Below are 26,358 nucleotides of genomic sequence, written 5' to 3' on the forward strand. Positions count from 1 at the left end.
CACAATGAGAGCCCAATGCAAACATTTCCACTAAAATCACCATCCTCATTCTACAGCCCTGTCCACCTCTCAATGCTCCCAAATGTATTTTACAAACAATTATACAAATGAAACAGCATAACCCTCCTCCCCAAAGCAGGCATGGTGGCTGAGGTCCCATCCATTCCCCCTCCATGGCCTTTCCAGCTCTCTCTCTGCCTCTTTCCTCCAGTCTCAGACAGTTTAAGCTGGGGCACATTCTGTCTCCTCTTTCCCTTGGTCTCCCCTTCTGCCCATGAAACAAAGATTTGAGCTTCTGTTCCACAGTACCCTAACACTGGAACATTTCAAAGAAAAACCCCTGACAATGGAAATATTGAAAATGTGACCAATGCAACACATTTGCTCAGGCCTTTGCTTGGCACCTCATGGCTTCAGTCAACATTTCCCAAAACAATTCACTTTAAAAAGAAAACTTGTAAAGATTAGAGAACAAGTGTGAACTTGTTCTCTTTGTGTGAACAAGTCCAGACCAAATAATTAAAGTAATGCATTATTAGTGCTAGCTAATAAAAGAGTGATTATACAAGGGATATGTGGGAACAGCCAGACATGGCAAATTAAGGGGATATGACCAAAAACAACCCTTGTAATTAATAAATACATTATGCTGCTCTTACAGCCTTTAAGGCATACATCCTCAGATTCTGCAGAACCTAAGTGACCCAGCTGTGGTTCACTCCACCTCTCATGCTCCCAGACACTCCTTCCAGCTGGAACTGCTCTAACTGTCTCCTAACACTCCTCTGGGACATGTGGTTGTACCTTTGAACCAACACTGGATGTGAAATGCTTTTGAATAGCAGTGGTCAGTTTTCTCTATGAATGCATGTTGTGTGGCAAGAACTCCTGAGCTGAACTTGTTCAAGTGCCACCCTTGGCTGAGGTGACCATGGTGACAGAAGCTTTGGGACACACATGCACATATAGACACAGGAGAAGGCATTTCCAGAACAGCTTTGAAGCAGCACACACAGCACCAGAGGCATTATAACATAGCTTGGGTTGCAGGGACAGGTGGAAAATCAGCAGTTGTTGCCAATGATTCTTTGTCAGTGGCCAACACCAGAAGGCTTTAAAAGGCAACAAAGGTAATCCATCCATGACTGGCAAAGCTGTTCTCTTGAAAAATTTTCCTCTCATTTTCCATGCAGACCTGCATTTGCTGAAACTGCAAGCACATCTTGAGATTTTCTATCACAAACCAGAAGGAACTATATATAATTCACCACACAGCACTATCTTGGTATCCTCAGATTCAGAGCTAGCTAACCACAAAAATGTACTCAAAAGCTATGTTCAGTTGTGATTTATTCTGATGTAAGTGCTAAAATGGAGTAAAGAGAAGAGAGTCAGCTCCCCACCTTTCTTGTAAGTGGCACTTCAATAGGGACGGGGACAACTTCTGCAAGCAGGCAGCCATAAAATGCCACCATGAAAGCAGCAGGATCATTGTTAGGAAACACCAGGGTTACCTGAAAAAGAAAAATTTACATTAAAAATGTTTTATCCTAGGTGTCAGATCACGGTAATTGGAGTTTCCAGGCTTCCTTTTGGATGCAGATGATACTGGAGCACTTTTAAGACAGCTATTCAGATGCCAAATAACAGATGAATGAGGAATCAGAAGGAATTTATTCTGATAAATATTCTTTTCATTACTATTTTCACTTAGGATGTAGTTAAATACTTTCATGCTGCATTGTTTTCTACATTGACAACACCTTTCATCTGGTTCTGAAATAACTGATTGCTTTACCAGTGTTAAATAACCTGAGTAAATGGAATTAGAAGGATTTTAGATTCTAATGTAATAATTTGCTTGAAGTTACTGCAACTGAAGTGTACATGAGACCAAATCAAATTATCCAAACTTAGGATGTCACTATGCCAATCATTAACACACTGTTTTGTTTCACAACACTTTGCCTCACACAACAGTTTTGTTCCAGGACTGTCCTGCTGTCCCAGTGTGAAGTTTCTGTGTGCTGTGAACACACAAAAACTGGAACCTAGAAGCAAACGCCACATCCAGAGCTGCCCATATCACATTCCAACCTAGGTGTGGATTTGTTGAACTTAACAGCTTCAGGGCTAGGGAGGGGGAATTGTTTAGATAAAAGAATGCCAAAACCAATCACAGATACCAGAATGCTCAGTGGGTCTGAGCTGTGCAGCTTAACCCTGCAGGCCCTGCCTGAGGCAGGACAATGCCTGAGATCCTGCACAGGCAAAAGGAAAGGAGAAGGGAGGGGTCACAGCCCTGTCGAGGATCCAGCCACTTCAGAGAGCCCACAGCTCTCCAGGCAAGGGCAGGAACAGGACTGCTCTCACTGGGGAATGGCCTTAGTGGCTGGATACTCTGTGGTTTTATTTCAGTTCAGGCAGATGGGCATTCTTAGCTCACCTCCTAAACAGCTGTAACACAGCTGGTAACTCCTGCACACTCCACTGCAGTGGCATGCAAAGGCATGGCAAATTACTCCAAACCTTTTTCCCCTGGGCTCACACACAGCACAAGGGTGTATTATCACAGAACCTTGCCATTTGCTGAAACTACTTAGCAGCTCTTGAGTTTTGACTGTTTCAACATCTGTGGAAACCCAGGGCACAGGGAATATTTCTCTGTCTGCTCTGGGGTGCCCTGACCCCCAGGGCAGCACTGACTTTGACCCTCATTCATGGAGAAAGTTTCCTAGACTTCAAGATAGACAAGAATCCACAAAAGTGTGAAATAGATTATAGAGAGTAGTGTGGGTGTATCACTTGGGGAGAAATTGAGGTTTTGGGATTTTTAGTATATTGTGGATGGAAGCAAGATGGAGGCACAGGGTGTCATCCTGGGTTTCTTCTTCACGCTTCTTCTCCTTCTTCTTCATGAGTTTGGGTGGCATTTTGTAATTGGGCAGAAAAATCCACATTGTGGGCTCTGTGGGATCAGTTATTGGGTTAAAAGGGAAAATAATCTTAGTGTCAGTTCTTAATTGGATAGTTTAGTCTTAAAAGACCTTGTAAGAAGAGCTTGTTGGCCATTTTGTGCCTTCTAATGAAAAGCTGTCGAACTTATGGTTGTGAGACTGTTTAACTGATAAGAAATAATAAACACTTGAGTCCAAACACGAATTACTGTCTCAAGTGCCTTCGATCCAGACACAGAGAGACTGACCACTGGTACTGCCACAAACATCCACTGGAGTTTCCTTGAAGTAAAATCATGATGTTTCCATGTATGCTCCAAGTTTCAGTTACTGGAGATTTTAATTGTTCCCAGAATTTTCACAAGGCTTCAAAAGTAGACATCTTCCATACATCAACTTGATTTCTTCAAACTAGAAGAAGTCTAACCAACTTTGTCCAAGTGGGACAAAAATATCTCTGGTTTTTAGGCTGAAGACTTTAACCTCATAATTATTCATTGCTACTTTATCTGCACACTTGCACATTAAAGAATCCAAGTTCTGGAGATGGCTCTGCAGAGCTTACTATATGCAAATGGAAATACAGGGATTTTGCCAGGTGCATGGGGGGGGGGATGGTAGAGATTGCTGAGCCCAGCAAACATTTGAAAGATCCCAAAATATACTTTGAGGGTTCTTAGGTTTTGCATTGGTCTTTGCTTACATAAAGGCAGTGAAGGTTTGGCTGGGAATCTTTGAAAAGGAGCTGACAGAGGTGAAAAAAATCTCACTGAAGTCCAGTGGGAATGAGGCATTAACTTCCTCTCCAAAAAACATTTATCACTAACAGACTTGTACCAAATAAATAAAAAATGTGTGTAAAAGCAAAAAGGGCTGAAGGAACAAAATCATACAGTGTATATTAGCAGATGAGAATCTGGTTAGCTAGTAGATATTTCAGAGAGCAAGATTAATTTCCAGGCAGCTGTCTGGGGTGATGCAAGGTTAAATTTCTGAAGTTACTATAGAAGGCAAATGCACTTTGCCACGTATAATACCAGAAACAAGGAAGGAGATGCAGGCACGTTCATTTACTTCTTGGCTCAGACAAAGAACCTAAAAGGTGAGGTAATGGTAGTCATGAAAAACAGATTGCATTGACAGAAGTTGTTTTTAAAGAGAAAATATAAACTATTTTATACATATCAAAATAAGGAAACAAATACATTCTCATTTGGAAACGACCAGAAATACGTGCCTGTATTTCATTTAGTATTTAAAACTGCCTTTAAGTGTTGTCACACAACACACATTACATAGAATAAAGTAATCTTCAAAGAGGTCAGAAAGCTTTTTTGTTATTACAACAGGGGTGTAAGAGCCAGAATCACAGCCTAGAGCATCAGAAGTGCTGTAACACCTCATCTTCAATGTGAAGTTGCCTCAAATGATCACGTTCCTGTTACACAGGGACGCCAGGCAAGACGTTTTTACAACACAAAGCATATGCTTCCAGCACTCAGCTACAAACATTTGTTTCACTCTAATCTAGGCTGACTTATTTTAGATGAGCTGCAATTTGTTCCTTACGTGTCCTGTGCTAGCTAAACTTCCAGTTTTCAGCCTGAACTATCCACAAATCCTTTCTTAACGTTAGGAGATGCCACTGACTGCTGCAGAAAATGACTATGAAGCTGGGCAGGCAGCACACAGTAAATAAGGAGAGATGCACATTGCCTGTAGGTGAACTTTATCCTTTTGGAGATTTCTGGGTGGACTGTTTTGATGTGTACACTTGAATAACTGCTTCTGCTGTTGCTTAGAGACACACTTGTAAGTAAAAGAGAGTCTTCAGATCCTAGTCCTGGCTGAATGCCATTGTAGGAAGCAATTTAGATTAAGGATCTACAGATCCTTTAGTTAATTTCTTTATGATTTATTTCAAAAAGAAACACAGGAAGGACTGTCACTTTTGGGTTTTTTCCTCCTTTTTTTCCTTCTGGGAAGCATTAATGCATGCTTTCATTTTTGAAGCCCTAAGACATGTGTAATGCAAGCAGACATGTTTCTCACATGTGGCACAAGAGGATCAAGTGAAGCAACAGTTTGAGAATTGTTATCAGACACTGGAGGGGAAAACTTAATCCCACACTCACAACTGTAAGCACTAGGGCAGGAGTAAAATTTGCATTTCTGACAGATTTGTTCTGGAATATCCATTCCATGGCTTAGATCCAAACTGGAATGGGACCTGTGGAATTTTCTATGCACACTCTGGCAGAGAAAATGAGCAGCAGGCTAAGCCAGCCTTGGCAGTCAAAGGGGTAGGGTTGCAAATACATTGTTAGCAAAACCATAGGACGTTCTGGTCTTCATTTAACACCTTCAAGTGCTACCTCTGCAACTCTTGCTCTCTTTATCCCTCTACTTAGATTCAGCCTCTAGCAGTAGCTGCATCAGAGGCAGAACAGGAATGGAAATATTCTCTCTGTTACCAGTCAGTGTCATTTATTTATTCAACTGGCTGCCAAAATGTGCTGACTTTGCTTGTCTTTGTCCTCCACAACGCTTCTCTTGTTTCTACCAACTCAACAACTACAAAGTCATTAGTAAGTCAGTTTTTTATCCACATGACACCTCCAGGCTCTATAAGCAAGCTTTTGCTAAACAGACTGTTGTTTAATGTCCAAAAATCACTTTCCATGGGAATGTTTACTGTTGATGTTGCCACAACTTCAAGTTCAGGGGGTACCAGCTGAGGTTACTTAACATGCAAGTACAAGATGTTCAAAACATCTGGATGATCAGTCTTAGGGAGGAAACAGCAGATTTCAGCACCCTGTCCCACACCCCATTATTTCACTTCACTAATTTTCTCTGAGCACCCCAAATACCTCATTCTCTCTTTGTCAATATTTGCATTTGAACTATTACAAATAACCATTGAGATACTCACCCTGTCTCCAGGTCGTACCATTGGTTCTTGTTTTGTGCCTAATTTGTGTAATATATTGTAAGCAACCTTCATACTTCTGGTCCAAAGTTTGCCTATTAACACAAAATTTTCAAAATTAATATAAAAATTCTTATGTTTTAAGGTTATTAATGAGAAAGAATACCTGAGAAGTCAAAACCACACAGTAGGAACATTTATATTAGTTTTCCAACTAAATATGACACCACTACTGGGACTACTGGAAATACTTAAATACTTATCAGAAATTTTCTTTGAACTTCTATTTTCAAGACAGCAGCACTTTAAAAACAAAAAGAAAAGTGAGAATAGCTTTCTTTATGGCAGAAGGGTTTTACTTTGGAGAAAACTGGATCTTGACTCTGAAATTAACTGTTAGAAGGGGCTGGTACATCATCAAGTCCAGACATCACCCTGCCACCTCAGCTGTCCAAGGTGGACACAGCACATTTCAGCACAGACTGACCTCGAGGGCGATGTTCTGTTTTGAGCACAGCAATTCTCTCACCAAAGAAAAAGGAAAGGAGTCCCAAGTAGCAGAGGCAAAGAAAACCCCAACAAACAGAAAATGGGCACACTGAAGCAGCAGGGACCCTCCGAACCTTAGCACATCCATATGGGTGTTTCACTTTTAATCCTGGGCCTTCTTCCATTTAACTTGGTTTTTCCTTCTCACCTGCTCCCACACCCTCCCTTTTCTCACTCATTTCACTTGCCCCAGTTACCCTTCCTTATTGTCTCTCTCCTCCCCTTCTTCACCTTTCCAGCACCACTCTTATCTAATCCTCATCAAATCCCCACCCCAATATTCAATAAAGAAAAATTCTTTCCCCAAGACCTCTTTGCCCACATTACAAGTCTTTCATTAATCCTTCAAGTGATTGGCATCTCTGCTCTTCCAGATGCCCTTTGTTTATAGACTTTGTTACTTCCATGTGAACAGCACCAAGTTTAGCAGCCCTTGTGCCTGGCTGGCCCCAGGTACTGCCTCTAAACACTATTCATCCTGACAGTAACAAATCTTTAATTCATGCCCAGCAATGACTGAAACGATAATAGGTTCTGACAAAGGATTACCTATGGAGTTCAGCAGTTCAGGCCCCAAACATGCACTATTGCTATTTATAACTAAGCCTAGCAGTTGCTATAAAAAGAACCTCCACATCCTGGTTATAAAATGCAATACTACTGAATCATTTTTAAGTGCAAATCCGATGTAAATAGAAAGTAAGATGAGAAGGCCAGATTTTCTATTTTTTCCCACTTAAGGAAAATTGGAAGGGTCACTGCTGCTTGTTATGGAGAAAGTACTAAATGCAATTATTTCTTATGAAAACAGTAATATAGTATCATTAAACTATGCTTTGCAAAGTTTTTTATTTATTAGAATTACTCCAGTATTTGCATATTGAACTGTCTTGCTGCTCAGAAAGGAACACAATTCTGTTTCACTGGAAACTCAGCACAGACACAGGAGCATGTCTGCAGGATTAACTCTCACAGAACTACCTGCATTTGATGGAAAGAAAGTCTTTGAAATCCTCCCTGCTGCTACAGTTAACACTTGAACTTGACAAGTGAGTGGGATAAAAAAAAGGAGGCCTTAAGAAAGCAAATAGTCTTTTTACTTAAGTTTTTCAACATTAAAGCTTCAGTGGCAATAAAGTTAAAAGAGCAATTAGTAATGATACAGAATATTGGAGAATGGAAATCAAAAGCCTGGGAAAAGTTCTGAATTGCAAAAGAGAACCATCTTTACACAAAACACTTTTAAACTTGAAATGAACATTTGAAGGAGCTGCTGTGAAAAGTTATGTCTGAGCTCTAAAGATTAAAGCTGTAACAGGTCTTAAATTTACATTTGTGACACATTCATGCTAATTTTTCATCTATCAAGTGTACCATCAAATATTTTCTTTAAAAATCTAAGGGCTATTCATATTACAGTATTTAGATGCATTCTTTCAGAGGTGCCCAGGTATGCAATACAATAATTTCCTCCTTAGAGTCCTGGATAAATGCCAAAATTAAGTTCTCTCAAAGTCTAACAAAATTTAAAGGAGTAGTTTCTAGCAGAGTTTTAAATAAGTTTAAACACATTTTGTCATGATGCTCTTTTATTGCCAAAATTTTATTTCGTCTTCTAAGACACAGATAATATAAGACTGCCTTCCTAATTCCTCACCTTTCTGTTTGAATACACTTTGAAACTGCACAAAAATGGCCACAATATTTTCTAGTGGCCAGAAAAGACTTGAATTTTCTGTCACCACAGCCCTTTCCTTCTCTGTTTACTGGTGTGATACCAACCTGTGTTAAGTATCTGAGGCACACATGCCTCTGAGTATGAAACTGTGGCAAACTGGAGTGAAGCAGCTTGCTTGCATTCAGCTGGGAAGGGGCTGGAACACAAAGATCCTACAAGCTCTACAATGTCCAACCCTTGCAGGCTCTGCCTGCCCTCAGCTGCTGCCATCTCTGCTCCAGTGTGGGCTGCCAGGGGCAGGAAGGGACCCCCAGGCACTCCGGTGAGCAAAGTCCAGGCAGATCCTGAACTGAATTGTTCAAAGGAATTCTGTAATTTCTCTAGCAGGGTATATAGCTGTGTTCCAAAAACTAAATTAAAAAAGGGCCACAAAAGGAGCAGTAACTCAGAGGCTGGAGCTACGGATGTATGGATGATCAAGGCCAGATCAGTGGCTTCTGGATGGGCACAAACTCCTGACCAGACATGGACTGAGCCATGGGTCTGTTTTGTTACCTTGGCAGTTTGCCCTCCCCAGCCTGACACCAAGAGAAACACAAAGCACTCCATGTCTGCAGGATAACAGCTCTGAGAAACAGAGGATGTTATACAGAAGGAAATCTTTGAAGTGTTTCCTTCCTTGGTTCTGCCTAGGCTGCAATTCAGAGCAACTCTTCCTTTGCAAACTTGAGGGATTAGACACTGCTGGGAAAAAAGGTGATTGCTAAAACCTCTCGCACAAATCCCGATGCTGTGACCTTGCTGTGACCTGCAGGCAGTGCCACATCTGTGCTGTGGGAGTGGGAGGCCTGCTGAGGGGCCAGCTGTGCTCCAGCCAAGGCTGTCACCCTGGGCTGGGGCTCAGGGCCCATCCCCATGCAGGATAAATCGCTTCGTTCCACGGGCTCCAGAGGAAATCTGGTTGGGCCGCCAGGGATACATCCCATTGTCCTCAGCCCAAGTTCAGTGAAGCACCAGCCCTCCTTGGACAGACACACTGCCATTAATCTTCTCGGCTGGCTTGGAGACAGCGGGGAGGATGTAGGAAACTCAAGCAACAGCTTCATTTGGTGGTGAGCGGAGCAGCCTGTGTCCCAGCTCAGTGCCAGAGCTCCTCTTTCCCAGCTGTGCCACATGCCTCAGCCCTTTCTGCAGCACAGCACAGTGCTGGAACCTGGAGCTGCTCTGCTGCTTCCCTGCTATAAACACCACACTCTGTGAGCCCTCCTGCTCCTGGCATTCTTGTCCCCACCCTCACTGCAGCAGGGTCCTTCCAAACAACATTCCTACCCACCACACCAGCATAGGATTTGTGCCTGTGAGGCCCTGATCTCACTAGACAAACCTTAACAGCTCCTTTCATGCATTTAAAAAATGAAGGATTGTTATGTCATCTACAGAAGTGTCCCATGGTGTTTAAGCCACAAGGGTTCCCCTCTGGAAGGGGCCCAGGCTCTGCAGACCCAGGGCTGGCACTGCCAGTCACACACACATATTGTGGGTAACATCGGGCACTGGATGTTTAGGAACACAAATTACCCCTCCGTTTTCAGGTCACAAAACCATTTCCCATACAAAGCAGACTGGTAGAGTTCCCCTAGCTAATTTTGGAAAGCAAAACCCCAACAACAGGCAGTTGATGCACACCTTGTTGCTACTACAATTTATTACCTTGCTCCTACCTCCCACTGAGCTGCTGATTGTGCTGCTGCTTTCCAAAATCTCGTATAACTCCACAAGATGGTAAGAAACAGAGCTTTTCTGTCCATCTATGACTGCCTAACTTATAATTGCTTATTTACCGAAATAAATCTTCCTCTAAAGATTTTCACTGAGCCACTTCTGTCACTTTGCCAGAGTGCTGCTGCCAGACTCCCATGCCCTAGCAGCACGCTGCTGCAGGGAGGCTTTTCAGGTCCTTCACACACTTGCAAACTGAGCAGAGAGTTCCCACTGTCCAGTGAGTAACAGCAAGCACCACTCTGCCTCTGAATGTGAGCCATATCTGGCAGACATCACATGTGCAGAAATGCTGGGAAGGACAGGATGGAGAAGGCACCTCGCCTTCTGGCAGCTGTGACAAACACTCTTAGCACCCATGGGGAGCCAGGCCTTTTCTCCTGCCACTGGGCTTTTCATTTAGTTGAGCAGTATAAACTTTACATCAGCAATGATATGTTTTGTAATCAGTCATCTTCTTTTTTTTAAGTCTACTCAGATGGCAATGAAATTTAGCAAGTGAAGGGAGTTAATACCCAGTCCCATCTGGTTAAAGCAACACAGTATGAAGGTAAAGGAAACCACAAGGTGTTAAAAACCACAGAAAAAGGGATCTGTTAACAAAAATTAGGTATTTTTCACATGACACTGAGGTAAATCCCCTTCCTCTTCCTTTCCAAATCTGTAAAAAGACTAAATGTTTGTGTTGAATGTAAAGAGGGTTTTAATAGAAAAGCTGTATCAGGGAGAAAACTCAGAAAACAAACCAGAATGAATTTCCTGATTGTCTTCAGGACACTTTTCAGAACCACACAGCACTAACTCAACAAAGCCAAACCAGGGGGTGCTTACCAATCTCCGTGCACAGCAACTGCGAGGCTGCCAAAGTTTAACTGCAAATAATTTTGTCAAATATTCATTTTCTCAATACCACAGTACAACATTCCTTGTATTAAATAGAAACAAGAGCATTTATTAAATCTAGGGTAAATGGCAAACTTCCTAATGTTACACAGGTAAAGGGGCTTTTTAATTTGCTTTGCAAAATAATAGTTGCAGCTTTACTGCTCTGATAATCCTTTCTTCATGAACTCTTTACATCCAGCCTAAACAGAAAATGAAGTTGTTGTCTTTTGGGATAAAAAAATCCAGAGAAAAAGAACAAAAATATTCTGTTGCAGAGAATTAAGGACTCCAGACACACTCAGAATAGAAGCAATCTTGCTATAACAGTGCTTGATATTGAAGTCTGAATTATATAATCCAGCAATTTTCAGGTTTTTTATTAAAGAAATAAAGATTTAAAGTCTTGAACAATCATAAGATTAATATCTGTCTGGGGATTTAAACCATGGATATTCATACTTCTGTGAGCCCTGAGTTATTTCAGAGGTAAGGACAGTTTGGTTATCAGCTGCTTGGTCAGAAGCATCTTGACTCTGTCTCTCTCCTGCTGATAATAGTGAAATTCCAGGTCTGGGGCATTCTCACAGAAAGGTCAGGAAAGGGTGTACATTGCAGGACAGGATGGCTTGGGGATGGCTGGTTTTGGTCTGTTGTTGCCTTTAAGGTATACCAGGATATCTCCAGTATGAGCAACATCATCTCTGCTGAGGCAGGATCCCTTTGGCCCCAAAATGTTTACAGTTGCTTTAAAGTTACTTTTAAAATCAGCAATTCATTTCCAAACAAATGCCATTTGCCAAGCATTTCCTTCTCCACAGAACCCAAATGGAAGAAGCTGTCCTCTGCCCAGAGAGTCACATCTGCTCTTTTTTCTGAGCCTTGAAGTCTCTGATGTGGGAAACACTACATCAGAGCTACTGAAAATGGTTTCAAAAAATCTGATTACAAAGAGTGGTAGATAAAGGAAATTAAGATTATTTGAACTTAGACTAATTTAACTGGTACTCATTTTGTTGCTTTTAACGATGGTTACAAAAAGAAAGCTCAAAACTTGTTTATTGATTAATTACTTTCAACACTTTATTTTTTACCCAGGCATTCTGAATAATCATTTTAAGTAAGAAAAGTAGTTCTGGTACCATAAGAACTACACAGGATTTAATTGTCCTTTATTCACATTTCTCCTCTAAGAAATCACTAAGCAGTTCATTATTAATACCAAAACCAGATGCCTCACAACTCTGATTAACTTTAAGCCAGAAATTGTCTTCCTTTTCCTCAAAGTACACATTACTTTTCTAGTCAGAGTTCAGACTCTCATAAAACCTGATAAAGACATATTTCCTTCCCATATCTCAGACATTTCAATTTATGCATATTCAGTGATTTGATTTATAAAGGGATTGAGAATAACTTAACTAAGATGTTCTCCACTTAAACAAGTTCCCAGAGGAACAAAATATTTGAGAAATAAGTGATATTCATAGTGTTTCATTCACTAGAAAGAATTTAAGAATTTTGAGTACATTAAATAAAGATTACAACTGGGGCACTGAGAAGAGCTTCAAGAACTGAGGCAAACGCTTCAAACACTTGCTTGAAAAAAAGGATCAAGTCTGCAAGTGCAGTTATACATTTATTCTATCTAAAGTAATCTGAGACACGTGGAAAAAGCCAGTCCTGACATGCTATGAAGACAAGAAGCTCAAACAACATGCAGAAAAAGACACAGGAGATATAAGGCATTACAAATTTGATGAACTCCTGAAGAGAAACGGGAGGGCAGCAATGATTTTAAGCAACAGCTGAAAGTGCAACTTCTTTAAATTGGTTCCCCTCTGGTCCAGAAGCCCTTCACAACCTGGAGCACTCTCCTCTCAAAGCCACATGAACACAAATTCTCATCAGCACCCTCAGGGGAGAAATCCCAGGGCCCCACACAACGTGGGCCCTGCAGCACTGCCCCAGCTCTGTCTGCCATGGCTCTGTCCTGATCCCTCAGAGGTGTCCCTGCAAGGGACAGCAAAGGGGAGTTGTGAGGAAGACTTTGGAGAAGCAGAATTTTGTTCAGAAGGAGCTCTCAGAGCTCCTTTTCAGCATGCAAAGCCACCAAGGGAAAATAAGACAGCATCCTGGAGAGATGCAAGAGGCCAGCACTGCGTTTGTCAGGGCCAGAAGAGAGCCTGATGTAAGAATCAAGACCAAGGGCACAGATGGGATGAGGTTTCACCAAGTAGATGCAGCAAAATGTGTCAATTAGAAAAGATTTTCTCCTAAAAAAACCTGAGAGGTTCAGACACAGAATGGCTGAGAAAGAAAGAAAAGGAAAGGGAGGGAGGGAGGGAGGGAGGGAGGGAGGGAGGGAGGAAGGAAGGAAGGAAGGAAGGAAGGAAGGAAGGAAGGAAGGAAGGAAGGAAGGAAGGAAGGAAGGAAGGAAGGAAGGAAGGAAGGTCTGAGCTGTGTATGGCACTCTAGTTACAGCCTCAAAGATGGATGGGAAGCAATATTGTCTACAACAATCCACAAAAAAGGAGGTAAATATGCTTGGTGTTAAGGGCATTAGGACTCCTGCTCTAGATGGGCCTTGATCCAGCTGATAGCTACAAAGACATTCCTGGAAATCATCTTGGAAAGGTGGAAAAAAGTGTGGGATAAGCAGGCAAACCTGGAATTCACCCATGCAATGACAAAAAACTGGAGAAGATACTGAGAATGAAATCAAATTACATCAAAGAGAAGCCTCCTCTTAACTGGAAAGTTATAAGATAGAGGAAAAGGATTTCCATGACAAGGGGGTGTGAGAAAAGACTGTAGCAAAAAATAAAGACAATAAAGAGAGGTAAAGTATTCAAGAGGAGATGCAAGTGATGACAATATCTCAAAAACCAACACTCTGGAAAATTAGAATTATTCTTATAATTCATGAAGATTTGTGAAATATATGAAAATTCATAATGGTATTTCTTTAAATAACTGTGGAATACAAACTAGAGGCTACTGAAAATCGTCAGGGCTTATAGTTAAAATTTTAGTCAACTGATCATAGCAAGCCCATGAGGAAATTCAGTGTCACAGTAATACCACGTGGCAGGATTGTGGCTAAGCTCATCCTTCAAAAGTTTATTACTACCAGGGCCAGTGGAACTATGCACAAGGATAAAAAGTCATTAGTAGGAGTGTCTATAATGATTTCAAGCCTTAATGTCTATTAATTTTCAAGTTAAAAACTGCCATGCCTGCAATTGCTAGAAAATATTGCAGGCACAGAAGGTGGACTAGCTACAGCAAAATCATTCATAAAGTCACCAGTGAAATGGCAGGTGGCTGTATTGTTAATGACATTTCCAAAGCAGTTTTCATTTAAGGAAACTACTATGGCATAGTAAATGAACATTTCCTATGAAAAAAATATCAGTGTTAAATGCACCCAGCAGAGAAGAAGTCAGCAAATCCATGAAATGTTTTGGTTTGCAATTTATTTTATCTATAAAAACAAGACAAAAAAAAGAAAAAAAAAAGAACTGATTTTTTCCTGACCTCAGGAAACTACTTAAAGGCAACAGGAAACCCACATCCCAAAGTGCTGCCAAATGAAAGGTGAGAAAACACGAATTTTAGTCCTACTTTTCTCAAGATTCAGACAATGCAGAAGAGGAAAGAGTTATTTTAGAACAGAGAAGCAGGCTAGGTGGCTCCATGAGCCATGCAGATATGTTCCTTGGGCTGATTTGCTCACCCTACAGCCTCAGGCAATGCAGGACATATGCTCAGACTCTCTGGACAGAATCCCAAATTCAGAAAAATGGTCTGATTCTCAGTAATAGCTTAATTTCCTTTCCTGTCCAATTTATTTAAAGCATTCAGTAGATGACATGACTTCTGCAAACATGTAATTGCAAACTTTAAAATTCTTCCCTGGTTTCAAGTAAATGTCCTTAAGGAAGAAAAACATTCATCAATGGTGAATAGTATGTTTGCCCCTGAAATTAAGTCAATTCTTAACTCTGAAGCACCTGAAGGGAAAATGTTTCATGCATGACCCTCAGTTGCAAAGGTTCTCTTATGCTTTAAAAGCCTTTAACTGTATTTGCAGTGCCTAACTTGTGGCAGAGAACTTTTTGGCCAGAGACATCTGGGTCTGATTCCTGAATGGAAATGAATGTTCAGCACTGAACAAAACAGACAGACCTCTAATCAGAGCATGTAACAACATTCTCTGCACAGAAATCCAAGTCCCTGAGAAGGTAGAAATAAAAAAAGCAAAATAATTTTTATATCCATCTCAATAGCATACGGAAATGTTCCAACTCACTTTCAAAGTCTGACAGTTATTCATAATAATTCCTTTGAACATCTCCCAAATGTCCCCTGAACATCTCAAAATCAGAAGCAATATGGGAGTTATTTGTCAGAGATATCCTTATGTTGATTTTTATTTGGCCTTTCTTGGTTGCAATACATTGTTAAGCAGTGTATATTGAACTATATGAACATACCAAAGGTCACACTAAAATATATCCAGGCAAATCTGTTTCAAGGGGGTACATTTGCTAGTTGTACAATTAACCCATCAGGAGAAAGAATTCAAATCACACTTACTACAATGTCAGCAAAAAAAGGGGAAAAAAATCCTATTAACTTCTTCAGGCAGCTGATGAATTTTGTAGACCAGGTTAGGCTTTTGCAGAACAAAGCCTGGCTGATATCCAAGGGCAATGGATTTGGACATCAATCTTCAGGAAAATCTGACCTAGGACACATTTCTATTTAAAAGGTGGGTTTAATTTATAATCTGCTATTCCATGGGTATATCTACTCAGCTCTTTTCCTCTGTCTGAAATAAATCATACTGTGACATCTCAGCAAGCCATACTCAGACACCAACAGCTTCAGAGCTGTCTTACCCTACTCACAAATGGAACAGGTGCATCATTATGAGGCTTTTTTCACTCTACATTTATGCCTTTACTACACACACCATACAAAATGTATAAAAGCACAAACAGTTCGAAGAGTGCTCACCATAAGTGAGAATGTACAGTGGTTTCCCGTTGGTATCCATAGTGGTTAGGCAAGGAGCCTTTGGTGAGATGGTTCCCCATCGCTGCAGGGCTGCTTCCAGGGAAGGGGGCCAGTTTGTCACCACTCCTAACTGCTCCCCACGCATGGCCAGCATCTGAGCTCCCTCTGGCTTTGGCTGGTTTGGATCTGGCTGTTGAACTTATGATTATGAAAAGATACACAGTTACCATGTAAATTCTATACCTTGTGCACACCTGTGTAATCAAGAGAATAAGTTACCTTTGCAAAATGTTCTGAAAACAGTGACATGTAAGAAGGTACTGAGAAGCAACAGAGAAATGTAACAGAATCATTTCCTTTTAAATTTAGCACAGATCAAGCAACTGATGCACCTCAGGAATGAAAAGTCCTTGTTCTTACACTGGTTCTACAAGAAGGGAAAGAAACTGCTGAGGCAGCATGCATATATTTATCTTCAAAACAGTAAACCTTTCTTTATTCCTAAAGAGAGATGGAGAATAGTTTTTCCTGGAAAAAAAAGCAGTAATGAGATGAACTGCAGAGCTACTGACAAAAATGTACTTTAACAAGTAACAGATTGATTTAAGTCATGTTCTGTTACAAGTTTTCTTATAAATTCCTGTGAAGACTATTTAAATTTCCACATCCTGGTGAATCTTGATTCTCAAAGTGCTGGTCTTTTTTAAAAAAAGTTCCATTTATTGACTTTATCTTTGTTTCTATCTTACCTTTAGTTCATTTTTCATACTTCACTGTTACACAAAGGATATTGTAAAACATTTAGCATGCTCCCTCACTAACATATTTTCTCTCATTGGTGTTCCAAAGCACTGGCTGTAACTCACAGCTGAATGTTCTCAAAGCAAAGCTTCCCTACACTCTCTTCTGTTATATTTTTGCAAGCACAACCAGGAGCTGAGCAAACAAGAAACACTTTTGACTCCACAGCACTATGTCCAAGCTTACTGCCAGCAGTTTCCACTGAATACCATTGGGATTTTGGTACTTGCCAGAGCAGGAAAGCTTACTTGTCTTTCTATAAAGTCAACGCAAACATTTGACAAGAGTTTTCATAAGCGATCCCCAAACACTTTGAAAAATGGCCATTTTACCTTCTAACAATTCCTCAAAGTCATCCACAAAGAACTCCCGTAATGGCGGTCGTTTGGGCCGTTTGAGGGTATTGACCAGCTGCTGGATCTTTGCTGACACTCTGCTGCTCACTGGCACTCCTGCAGGACAGGGATCAATGGAGACATCAGTCAGTGGCTGTGCTGCACCCACCAGACATCAGGAGGGTGAGGAAAGATCTAGGACTGCAAGGCCACCACAACTACAGTTTCATGCCATACTGTGACTCGAGGGTTTAACATCAAAACACACAAGTAAAAAAGAACAGTGATACCTAATGTAAATAAAACCAATACAGTAATGTCAGAGCAAGGTTGCAAAATTAGAGAGGAAGCAGCACACAGACTGAGGGAGAGAAATACAGTGGGAAAAATGTCCCTACAGCAAAATTCAGTACCCTGAGAGTATTGCCTCAGCAATGGTCAGGGAGAAAACTGGACTGGCCCTCCCCATGATCATTGGCCATACCAACACTGATTGACTAGACTGCAGCCTGGTGAAGAGTGTGGGTCATAGGCTCTGCCCCATCGTTTATTCTGAGTTATTTTTACACTGCAGGGGACATCTGTCCAGCATCCATCTAAAACATGGTTCATGTCTTTGTATTTCTTCAGCATGCCCCTGTATTCTCTGAACATTCCTGCAGCCAATCCCACCAGCCAGAAATCTCCAAAGGGAGCTGCTTGCCCATACAGCACTTTGGAACACACAGCTCTGAGCAGCAGCCTGGGGCAAGGGGCATTTTTATAAAATAGTCCAATCAATCACCTCTCCCTTCCTTTTCTCTAGTTGAGTGCAAAACCTCTCCAATGTGCACATCATCTGTTCCTGAACTAATAGCTTTCTGTCACTGCATTGCAGGAATTTCAACTTCTTACCCTTCCATAAGGTTGGCTGCAAATCTTTTACCAAGTGGTGTTTAGAGCTGAAGCTACTAAGTTTAGATAGAGTACACTTGGTCAATAATTCTATGCTGTGCTGAAATATTGTTTGGTAAGTTTTAGAAAAGTAGAGCAGTAAATAAGGAAGGGTTTACAAATAACTGTTAAAAAAAAGGCAAAAAACCAAACTAACAAAACATTAGAGAATAAAATTTCAAACATGTCAATTTTCAAGAGGTAGCCATGCTAGGATCTCACATTCTTTGTCATTTAAAATAAACAGACTAGCTGTAACCAGGCAGCATGATAATGGCAAATCTAAAGAGATTCTCTGGGGTTTTTTGCCAAACAGTTTCTATGGGGAGTCAGCTCCACTGATTAAGAAATATTTCTCTATGTTATCTTCATTGATATCAGCTTATTTTAGAACTGTAAAGGTGCTGCAACTTTGTGTTTACAAATGAAAAGTGCCCAGGAAAAAAACCCACGAAAAACACCCAAAAACCAAGAGCAGATGCATACAATAAACACTAAAAAGGTCAGGATAGTCAAAAAAACCCCAGTTCAGTTTTGGGACATACCATCACCAGTCTCCATAAGCTCAGCATTGCCATACTTTGGTGCCACCCGTGCCGTTGATCCTTGTGGTCTTTCTACTTGTATTGAGTGCTCTGAGGTGTAAGTGGTAACATCTGGAGGGGCAGAATGATTTTCTGTGAAAAGTAAGTTAAAAGGTTTAACCGTGTACCTCTAATGTCAAAGGGCAGAAAAGCAAAAGGCAGAGGAAAGGAGACCATTTGAGATTTTTTTCCCCCAACACAGGAACAGGTGTTAAAATTAATGCACAAAATTATTATACTAAACTATAATGTGTAGTATAATTTCAATAAATAAAATTTGCACTGATTAAAACAAGGCTGTATATCTGCAATCGCACAACCAATAGGCTAAAAGAATTATACAATTAGGTTGTAAGTTCAGCACTGACACCTGATTTTACTTAAAGCTTGTGGACATCTGCAAATAGAAAAGACCCAGACAAATACACTTCTCATGGATTACTGTGTTAGTTTTTCTAAGTAAAAAGAACACAGCATGTTGTCAATCATTTGCAGGAGCCAATGCATAGCACTTTTATAACCTCTGTATTCTGACTATGTCAGTTTTAGTTAAGAAAAGAAAAACATCAATCATAGCAGGTTTGGAGACCAGAGGCAAAAAATAAAATGTAAAGAAACATGAACTTTGCATTCTTCATGGACACTTGCTTGTCTACTATTTTTAGACAGAGATATTTCAATTCTTCCGCATAACAAAGCCTTGCCTTCCAGAAGGCAAACACGATTTGGTCTGACTCATGCCAGCACTGCTGAACAATTCCACAGAGATAATCTTTCTCTTTCATGGCCTGATAACTCAGCATGCTACCACAGTTCATCTTCCCATGTTTTCAAGTCAGAAAACAAGTCAGAGTCTGTATTTCCTACGTATTTATGCTATTTCTATAGGTTGTCCCATAAATTTATTGCAGGTTTTTATCCACATTAGATTAGATGGAGATAAACGCCACAAGCAAATAACAACTTTTCTTTCAATTGACATAAATGATCCCCAGCAGCCTCTAAGTTACAAGAGAAGGCAGGTCTTCACTCTGCTGCCATGGAAGTGAAGAGAAATGTATTCTATTTAACAATAGGCTAAGAATCTTTCAAAATACAAAAATTCTGGGAAAATGTCATCGTGTTCCAATACTGTTTTCAAGATGTGCCTCTTACTAAACTTTAGATTTAAGCATTGGGTGCTGTAAGTACTAGAACACCAACTTCTACAGTAAATTTAATCTCAGACATAATTTTAAAGCACTTTCATTTTTATGAGTTTTGAACTTTGAAGCACTTTGATTCTTGTGCATTTAATCCCAAATTTATGCACCATCAACACAGAAAACTAATTTTTTGCTACACATACCAGAAAAGGATGCTAATAGATGCTTATTTTGCATGCCTCTCATTTAAAGGTAGCATTTGACAGACAATCATCATGCAGATTTAAGACATAACATTAATTTCTGCTGCTGTTATTTAATGTTTATATTCATGAACATCATAAGGGCTCAATCCTATCACCCAATCATATTATCTCATTGAGGAAGACACAAAATGACTTTTATTGAGCAACTCAAAAACATCTTGTGTTCTACAAGTGTCCAGTTGGAGCTTTTGCTTCTGATCACATCCATTGTTAAAATTTTACTGAAACAAACACCTTACATTGCGCTATGTGACCAACTGAAGTACAATAGATTGAAGTTTATGCAGTAGTTGCTTGAATAATGTCTTCATTTAAGGTCTTAATTTCTTGTCATTATCAACTGTTTTAGACTCAGTACAATTTTTTGCCCTTTCCTGTTAAGTGGCAAGAGCTTTTTATAGATTGTGATTGTATTACTCAATAACTAAGTCAATTAAAAAATGCTGATGATTATATTTTTCTCTTTACTTATAATGCAGTTTTACAATGCATATGGGAAATCATGACTAAGAAAATAATTGTACTTAGTCAGCTATTAGTAACATGAGAAAGTATTTTTAAAGTGAGCTGTATTTGCTTACATTTTTCCAGTGAAGTATTCCCATCTTTCAGACTTTAGAAGGCTCCTTTTGAAGAGAAGTTAAAGACTAATTTTTTTTTTTTTTTTTTTTTTTTTTTTTAATGCATGGGGCAGAAGATACATGAGCAGGGATGCTCTCCCTTCAGAACTCTGTGCCTAAAACCAAATTCTTCTTTGTTACACATGGTGCTGAGCAGGGGGAAAGGACAAACAAGAGTCCTGCTCTTTTGTAAAATGCCTTCCTTCTAAACAAACAGCACTGGCACTTGAAGTGGCCTAAAAGAAACTCTCTTCCCAAGGTTGCCACCATGGCTCAGTCAAGGAGTTCTCGTGCCCTGGCTGCCCAGCTGCTATTTACTTTTATCCTGAAGAAAAGGAATAAGAAAAGGAATACTGAGGTTTGTCTTGATGCGTTCCTTTATAGTATCTGCTCAGCAGATGTCTTATCATGGCACCATCTACAGTGCTAAGTTTCATCCATTAGATTTACAAATCTTTGGTCAGTTAGCATCTCAAAGTCAGGCTTGGAGAAATGAAAGTCATACAAAGATTTGGTCTGAATGACTTCTAAAGAAAAAGATAATTGTTATGTTATGTGAAATGCACTCCCTTTTTTGTATAGAACAGTCAATCCAACTTTGGCTATGGACACAATCTGTAGAGAGTTTCTTGGTCTTATGTCAGGTAACTTGAAGAATTGTTGGAGGTTTCATTAAGAATCATGACCCTGACACATCTGTTCACTAAAAAGTAGAAACTGACAGCTGCATGACTTCAAAGCACTTCCTCCATCAAACATCCATATTTGCATCACCTCCTATTCCCATCTCTTCCAATATCCTTGCATTAGGAGATCACAGACAGAACAGCTGTTTCCAGTTAAGGCTCTCTTCATTTCTGCCACTGGAGCAATATCATTTACCCCATTTCATGAAGATCAGAAAGGCCCAAAAAAGCAGAGCACATTCATGGAGAGATACAGCACTGACAAAGCCCAAGGTCTGAGGAGAAGCAAAGGAGTGCAGGAATACTTTCAGTGCAGGTTTGGAAGCTCACATAAGCACCAGGTACTTGAAAAGTCTCCAGGAACTCAAAAAGCATTCCTGCAACACTGTACTTGAAGAAAATGCAGCTTTCACTCCCAAATAAACTGGCTCTTCTGGTTGTCAGGGAAGGGAAATCCAGAGTCAGATCTTTCCATTAGCTGGGTTTTTCTTGTATTGATATCCAGGTGACAGATTGTATTTTAGTCTCCTGTATAAGTTAACATTCCCCCTCAGAGCACAAGAATTTCCAAGCTGTCTGAAAACTATCAGCCATGCTTATGGCACATGGTTTTATATTTATTTGATTAGCAATCTATGTAGCCTTTAATGTGGATAGAAGCCTTTGATTTTCAAACAGAAACATATTTGAAGCATACAAAAGAAACATTAAATGCACCTATAGGATCAAAACTTTGAAGTGAGATTATTAACTTTATATAGATTTACAATGATAGACAAGCTTTGTGTAATTTTCACCACATGACCTTTGTGACCTTTGGGGTGTGCTTTCTGTCCCTGACTTTTATATTCACAGAAATCCAAACCATGTAATACCAACAAACAAAAGCTTGAAGATCTTAGAAATTTGCACAATACTGACCTCAAGAAGGGTCAAAATATCAGATATTTTTAGCAGATTTCACTGGTTTGACCTCTAAATTCAAGAATTACTGAACATAGCTGTGAACACACCTATGCCAAACCAAAGATTTTGCCTTTAGCTTAATGCAGATCCCCTAGCATCTTCAAGCTGAGAATAAATATTTAAATGATATCTATCCCAAACCAGAACTCTGGCCACAACAAAGCAGCAGCAGTCAAATTAAATGAACAATATAACATTAAAATCATATAATAGCTTATGTAAATTATCCAAATTATTCACAAAGATAACTCTGATTATATTATAGCCAAAGCTTTTTATCAAATCTCTTTTCAGGACTGCATTAGTACACTTAAATTGGAAAAATATCTCCCTTTTACTCTGTGATGCACTCGGGAGGTAAAATCCTAGTGGACATCAGAATGGAGGGCTTTTTTGGGTTATCATTAAGGTCCTTCCCGTTGCACCTTGAATTTGTATTTATTAAAATTGGCACCTTCAGAGTATGGCCTTACATAAACACAGTTGATTCCTTTCCTGCAGGCTGGTCTGTCTCTGGAGAACAACTCCTGGACCAAACAAACATCAGGGCATGGTAACACATGTTCTTTGTGACCAAGAACAAACTGGCTCTGATAGCTGCGAAGCCTTAAGGAACAGGAACTTTTTTCTCCTACCAAAGATTATTTTTCATCTACTATCACAGGTCCAGTGCCTTGAAAAGAGTCAGGCTTTCTGTACGGTTACTTCAAACCTATCACCTCTTAGAATACATTTTTAATGCAAAATCTACCTTCTTGGATAGGAACAAAACAAAATAACAATTTCATTTCAAATTCTTAAAGAATGCAGCTCACCCATGAAGAAATACATATTATAACTGTGCAGCTTCTCTTACATTTCCAGTGATTTTAGCAACCACAAGATCCCGGTCTCATCAATCAGATTTTGTGCCCCAATGACCTTTACATTACTACAGCTCAATTAGTGTCCAAGAAGAGATGCAATTTAAGGCATCTTATTGTCAGAATGAATGAAAACATGCATACACTGAGGTAAGCTCAACAGCTTCCTTCAAAGGCAAGATCTTTCTAGTCAACAAGGCACAGTAAAACATGTACACATATGAAACAGTAGTTTCCCTCTTCTACAGAATAGTGCCATCTTAATTTAGCTCTATAAATGCTGTATTATTTACCACAAACTCAGTGATTATAAAAGACTTACTGTGCCAGATTTAAAATTACTAAAATGTCAAATTATAAAGAAGCTATATTTAAAGAAAGACACATTAAGACTTTGTGTATGAGTAATGCAACCTTTCAGAGTTTGGATAAATTTAATTCTCTATGCTATAATTTCCTGTAGCATTTCAGGATGAAGTCATAGAAAATAATCAAATGCAATGATTAACGTGTTCCCAATGTACGTGTTTCTAAAACAAGGTTCTAAGCATTCACTTAGCATGAATTTATGAATACAATACAAGCTCTTCCCCTGACTGCAATTCAGCCATTCTGGATCATGATGGGAGGATTACTGAAAATACAGGTGTTACATCAAGCTGTACTCATAGCAAAACCCAGGGGATATGTACTCCCTTTCTAGCACATAAAATCATGAACACTGCTGATGCTTTCATGTGTCTCATGACATGTACTTGAAAAGGAAATGTCAGCTGAAGAACAGTCACACAAAACTGTAGTAACACAGTAGTAAGGTTGCTTTATCTGTTCCAACAAAGACTGCAACAGATTTTTAGTGAGAGTCCAAAATACACACCCCAGCAAGAACATACACAAAGCAAAGGCCTTGTATCATAAGCAGCTGAAGAGTGAATGGAAACCAAGCCTTGCTTTCCACATATCCAGGTAAACAGCTGCCTCATGTTAATAAAGACCAGTGTCAATGGCACAATATTCAGAAATAATGTCTGTGAAGCTTAGCCCTAATGGAAAGAAAGCTTTGACTTCCTAGCATCTTTATAAAGGAAATAAACAAGATATTTGTCATGGTTTGACCCGGAAGGAGTGGGAATTCTGGGAAGCTGTGGTCAAACCAATGAAGGTTTTGGGTTTCATACTGACACCTGGTGTAGCCAGTGGGGTTTGGACACACCTCCGAGAATACACAGGGGTTAAAAGCAGGGCACTGCCCTGGCACTTCCTCTTTGGACCTCGTCGGCCGAGGAGTTCAGACCTCTCTCCCTCGCCCGGCCCGCTGCTGCTGGGCGGGGGAGGGGCCAGCCACGTGGTAGGCCCGGGGCCTGGACAGAAATGGGGTTGAGGGGCTTCGGGGGGGCTTCGAGGATGGAAGGGTGGAAGGTCCCAGAGAGTCAGCCCTCGGGCAGCCAGCCCCCCTCTCCCCCCCCCCAGGAGAGCAGCCAGCGAGAAGGGGGAGGAAGACTGCCCGGCCGCAGCGGCAGCGTGTGGGCAGCGTGCGTGGGAGCCGACCGACAGACAGAGACTGAAAACTTTTAACCCTTTCTTGCATGATTGGGGCCTTGCAAAAATGCTAATCCTCCTCGAAGCTGAATAAGAAGGGAGATAAGAGATGAGATGTGGAGATGATTGGATGGGGAGAGATGATTTGGAGTGGCCTTTTGGCTGGACTTTTCTTGTAGCCATGGACTCAGTTGTTCCTGTGACACAGACTGCATTTAGGGGGAGGCAGTGCCTCAAAACCAGGAGGGTTCATTTGTGAGGACCCCCCGGCCCCAGGGGGTTGGAAATATATGGGGGGGACAGTTGTCCCAAAAGCAGAGACTGTGCCTTTTTGGAGTGAGACAAGGCATCCTTGAAAAGACCACCCTAAAAGCAGCTCTGGCCATGTCTCGGTGGTGAGAGCACTGAGCATGGAAGGAACATGTCACAAGCGGCAAATGGACTTTCCGGGCGGTGCCGAAGTGACAAGGAAGCATCCGGGATTTCAGTGTGTTTTCCAGAAGCCTATGGAACAAGAAGGACTCCTTTTCCTCTTCATGAACTGCAGTTTGAGTATACTAAAGTGTCGTGCCGGGCTGGGCAGTTGGTATTTTTAAGAGAATGTATTGGATTGGGAAAGTTAGGGAGTGGGGAGGAGGAAAAGTGGTTTTTGTAAGGTTTTCAATTTTTTTTTCTTTTCCTTATAGTCTTTCCTATTTTTTTTTTTTCCTGTAGTTTTAGGTAATAAAGTGTTATTTATGTTTAAGTTGGAGCCTGTTTTGCTTATTCCTGGTCACATCTCACAGCAGACACCAGGGTGAGGCATTTTCATGGGGGCACTGGCTCTGTGCCAGGCTCAAACCATGACAATATTAATAATAACAGCTCCCTTCTCTGAAGCTCTATAATGGTTTCTCCCACCGAGTACAATCGCTAGATATCCTAGTTCAAGTATTCTAAATTCAATTAAGTGCCGAAAAAATATGTTTGAGAGGACTACTGTTAACAGAATTATCAAAAATCACTCAAGCTATGTAATGAAAGTGGTGCAGCAATGGGGGAAACTCATATGCAAGCAATCCCTAATGATGCATGCACTGATTTTCCTTACTGATGAATCCTACAGAGACCTTTATAGTGCTAAGTAATGGAAGTCATGCAACTCTACATTTTAAGGTATTTGGTAACCAACAGCTAGACCCTATTTGCCACAACATAAGCTTACCCCCAAATCTAAACTCTCCTTTTTCCCCCTCCTGAAATAGGAAACTAGGACTTTCTTTCCATGTAATATATATAAATATTAAAAAGCAAAGAAGCACAGGAAAGACTTTTTTATGACTTCACATCTCAGCATCAGCTGAATGTGAGAGTCAAAATTCATGTTAAACTGGACACACTCCACACACCTGTATACTGACCTATATGTGTTTGAGCCATAACATCAGCTAGTCTGTGTGCAGCACCACTGCCTCCACTTTGTGTGGAGGAGGAGGAAGTGGTTGATGTGGTAGAGCCGTGGATCGCTTGACTGATCCAATGTTCCATGTTTATGCTCCCCTGGCTGGAGGTGGGAGTTCCCTGGGAGTCACCCTGGACGGAGCCTTCGTCTTCTGAACCAGAAGAAGTATCTAGTAAGTAAAAACAGCTTGTTAGCTTGCAGTGCTTTGGGGGTTTCTTAATAGAAATAACTCATATTCATATCAAAAATCTCAGGAAAGTGCCATGAAGAAAATCTCAGGAAGGCAGGCAAACATAATGAGAAAAGTGCAGCACTGAAAGCACTGAAACTAAGTCAGCTGCTAACTGTGCACCTCTCCTGCTCTTAGGTCATGGCCT

The 26,358-nt window shown here is 40.5% G+C and overlaps 1 protein-coding gene across 6 annotated transcripts in view; it reads right to left on the reverse strand.

The window, feature by feature from the left end:
• DIP2C (disco interacting protein 2 homolog C) overlaps window positions 1-26,358 on the reverse strand; it is a 313,216-nt gene that overhangs the window by 90,731 nt on the left and 196,127 nt on the right. For 5 of the 6 annotated variants that reach the window (XM_064703928.1, XM_064703927.1, XM_064703925.1 and 2 more), the window contains 6 exons: window positions 25,941-26,150; window positions 18,417-18,548; window positions 16,936-17,055; window positions 15,803-16,000; window positions 5,893-5,984; window positions 1,404-1,514 (listed from right to left, as the gene is read on the reverse strand). In XM_064703928.1, the coding sequence (XP_064559998.1) occupies window positions 1,404-1,514; window positions 5,893-5,984; window positions 15,803-16,000; window positions 16,936-17,055; window positions 18,417-18,548; window positions 25,941-26,150 (863 nt within the window). The remainder of the gene's footprint in view (window positions 1-1,403; window positions 1,515-5,892; window positions 5,985-15,802; window positions 16,001-16,935; window positions 17,056-18,416; window positions 18,549-25,940; window positions 26,151-26,358) is intronic. The other variant, XM_064703926.1, reaches the window with a different exon arrangement.

Source organism: Zonotrichia leucophrys, chromosome 2 (genome assembly GCF_028769735.1).
Source record: "Zonotrichia leucophrys gambelii isolate GWCS_2022_RI chromosome 2, RI_Zleu_2.0, whole genome shotgun sequence".
Classification (NCBI taxonomy): domain Eukaryota; kingdom Metazoa; phylum Chordata; class Aves; order Passeriformes; family Passerellidae; genus Zonotrichia; species Zonotrichia leucophrys.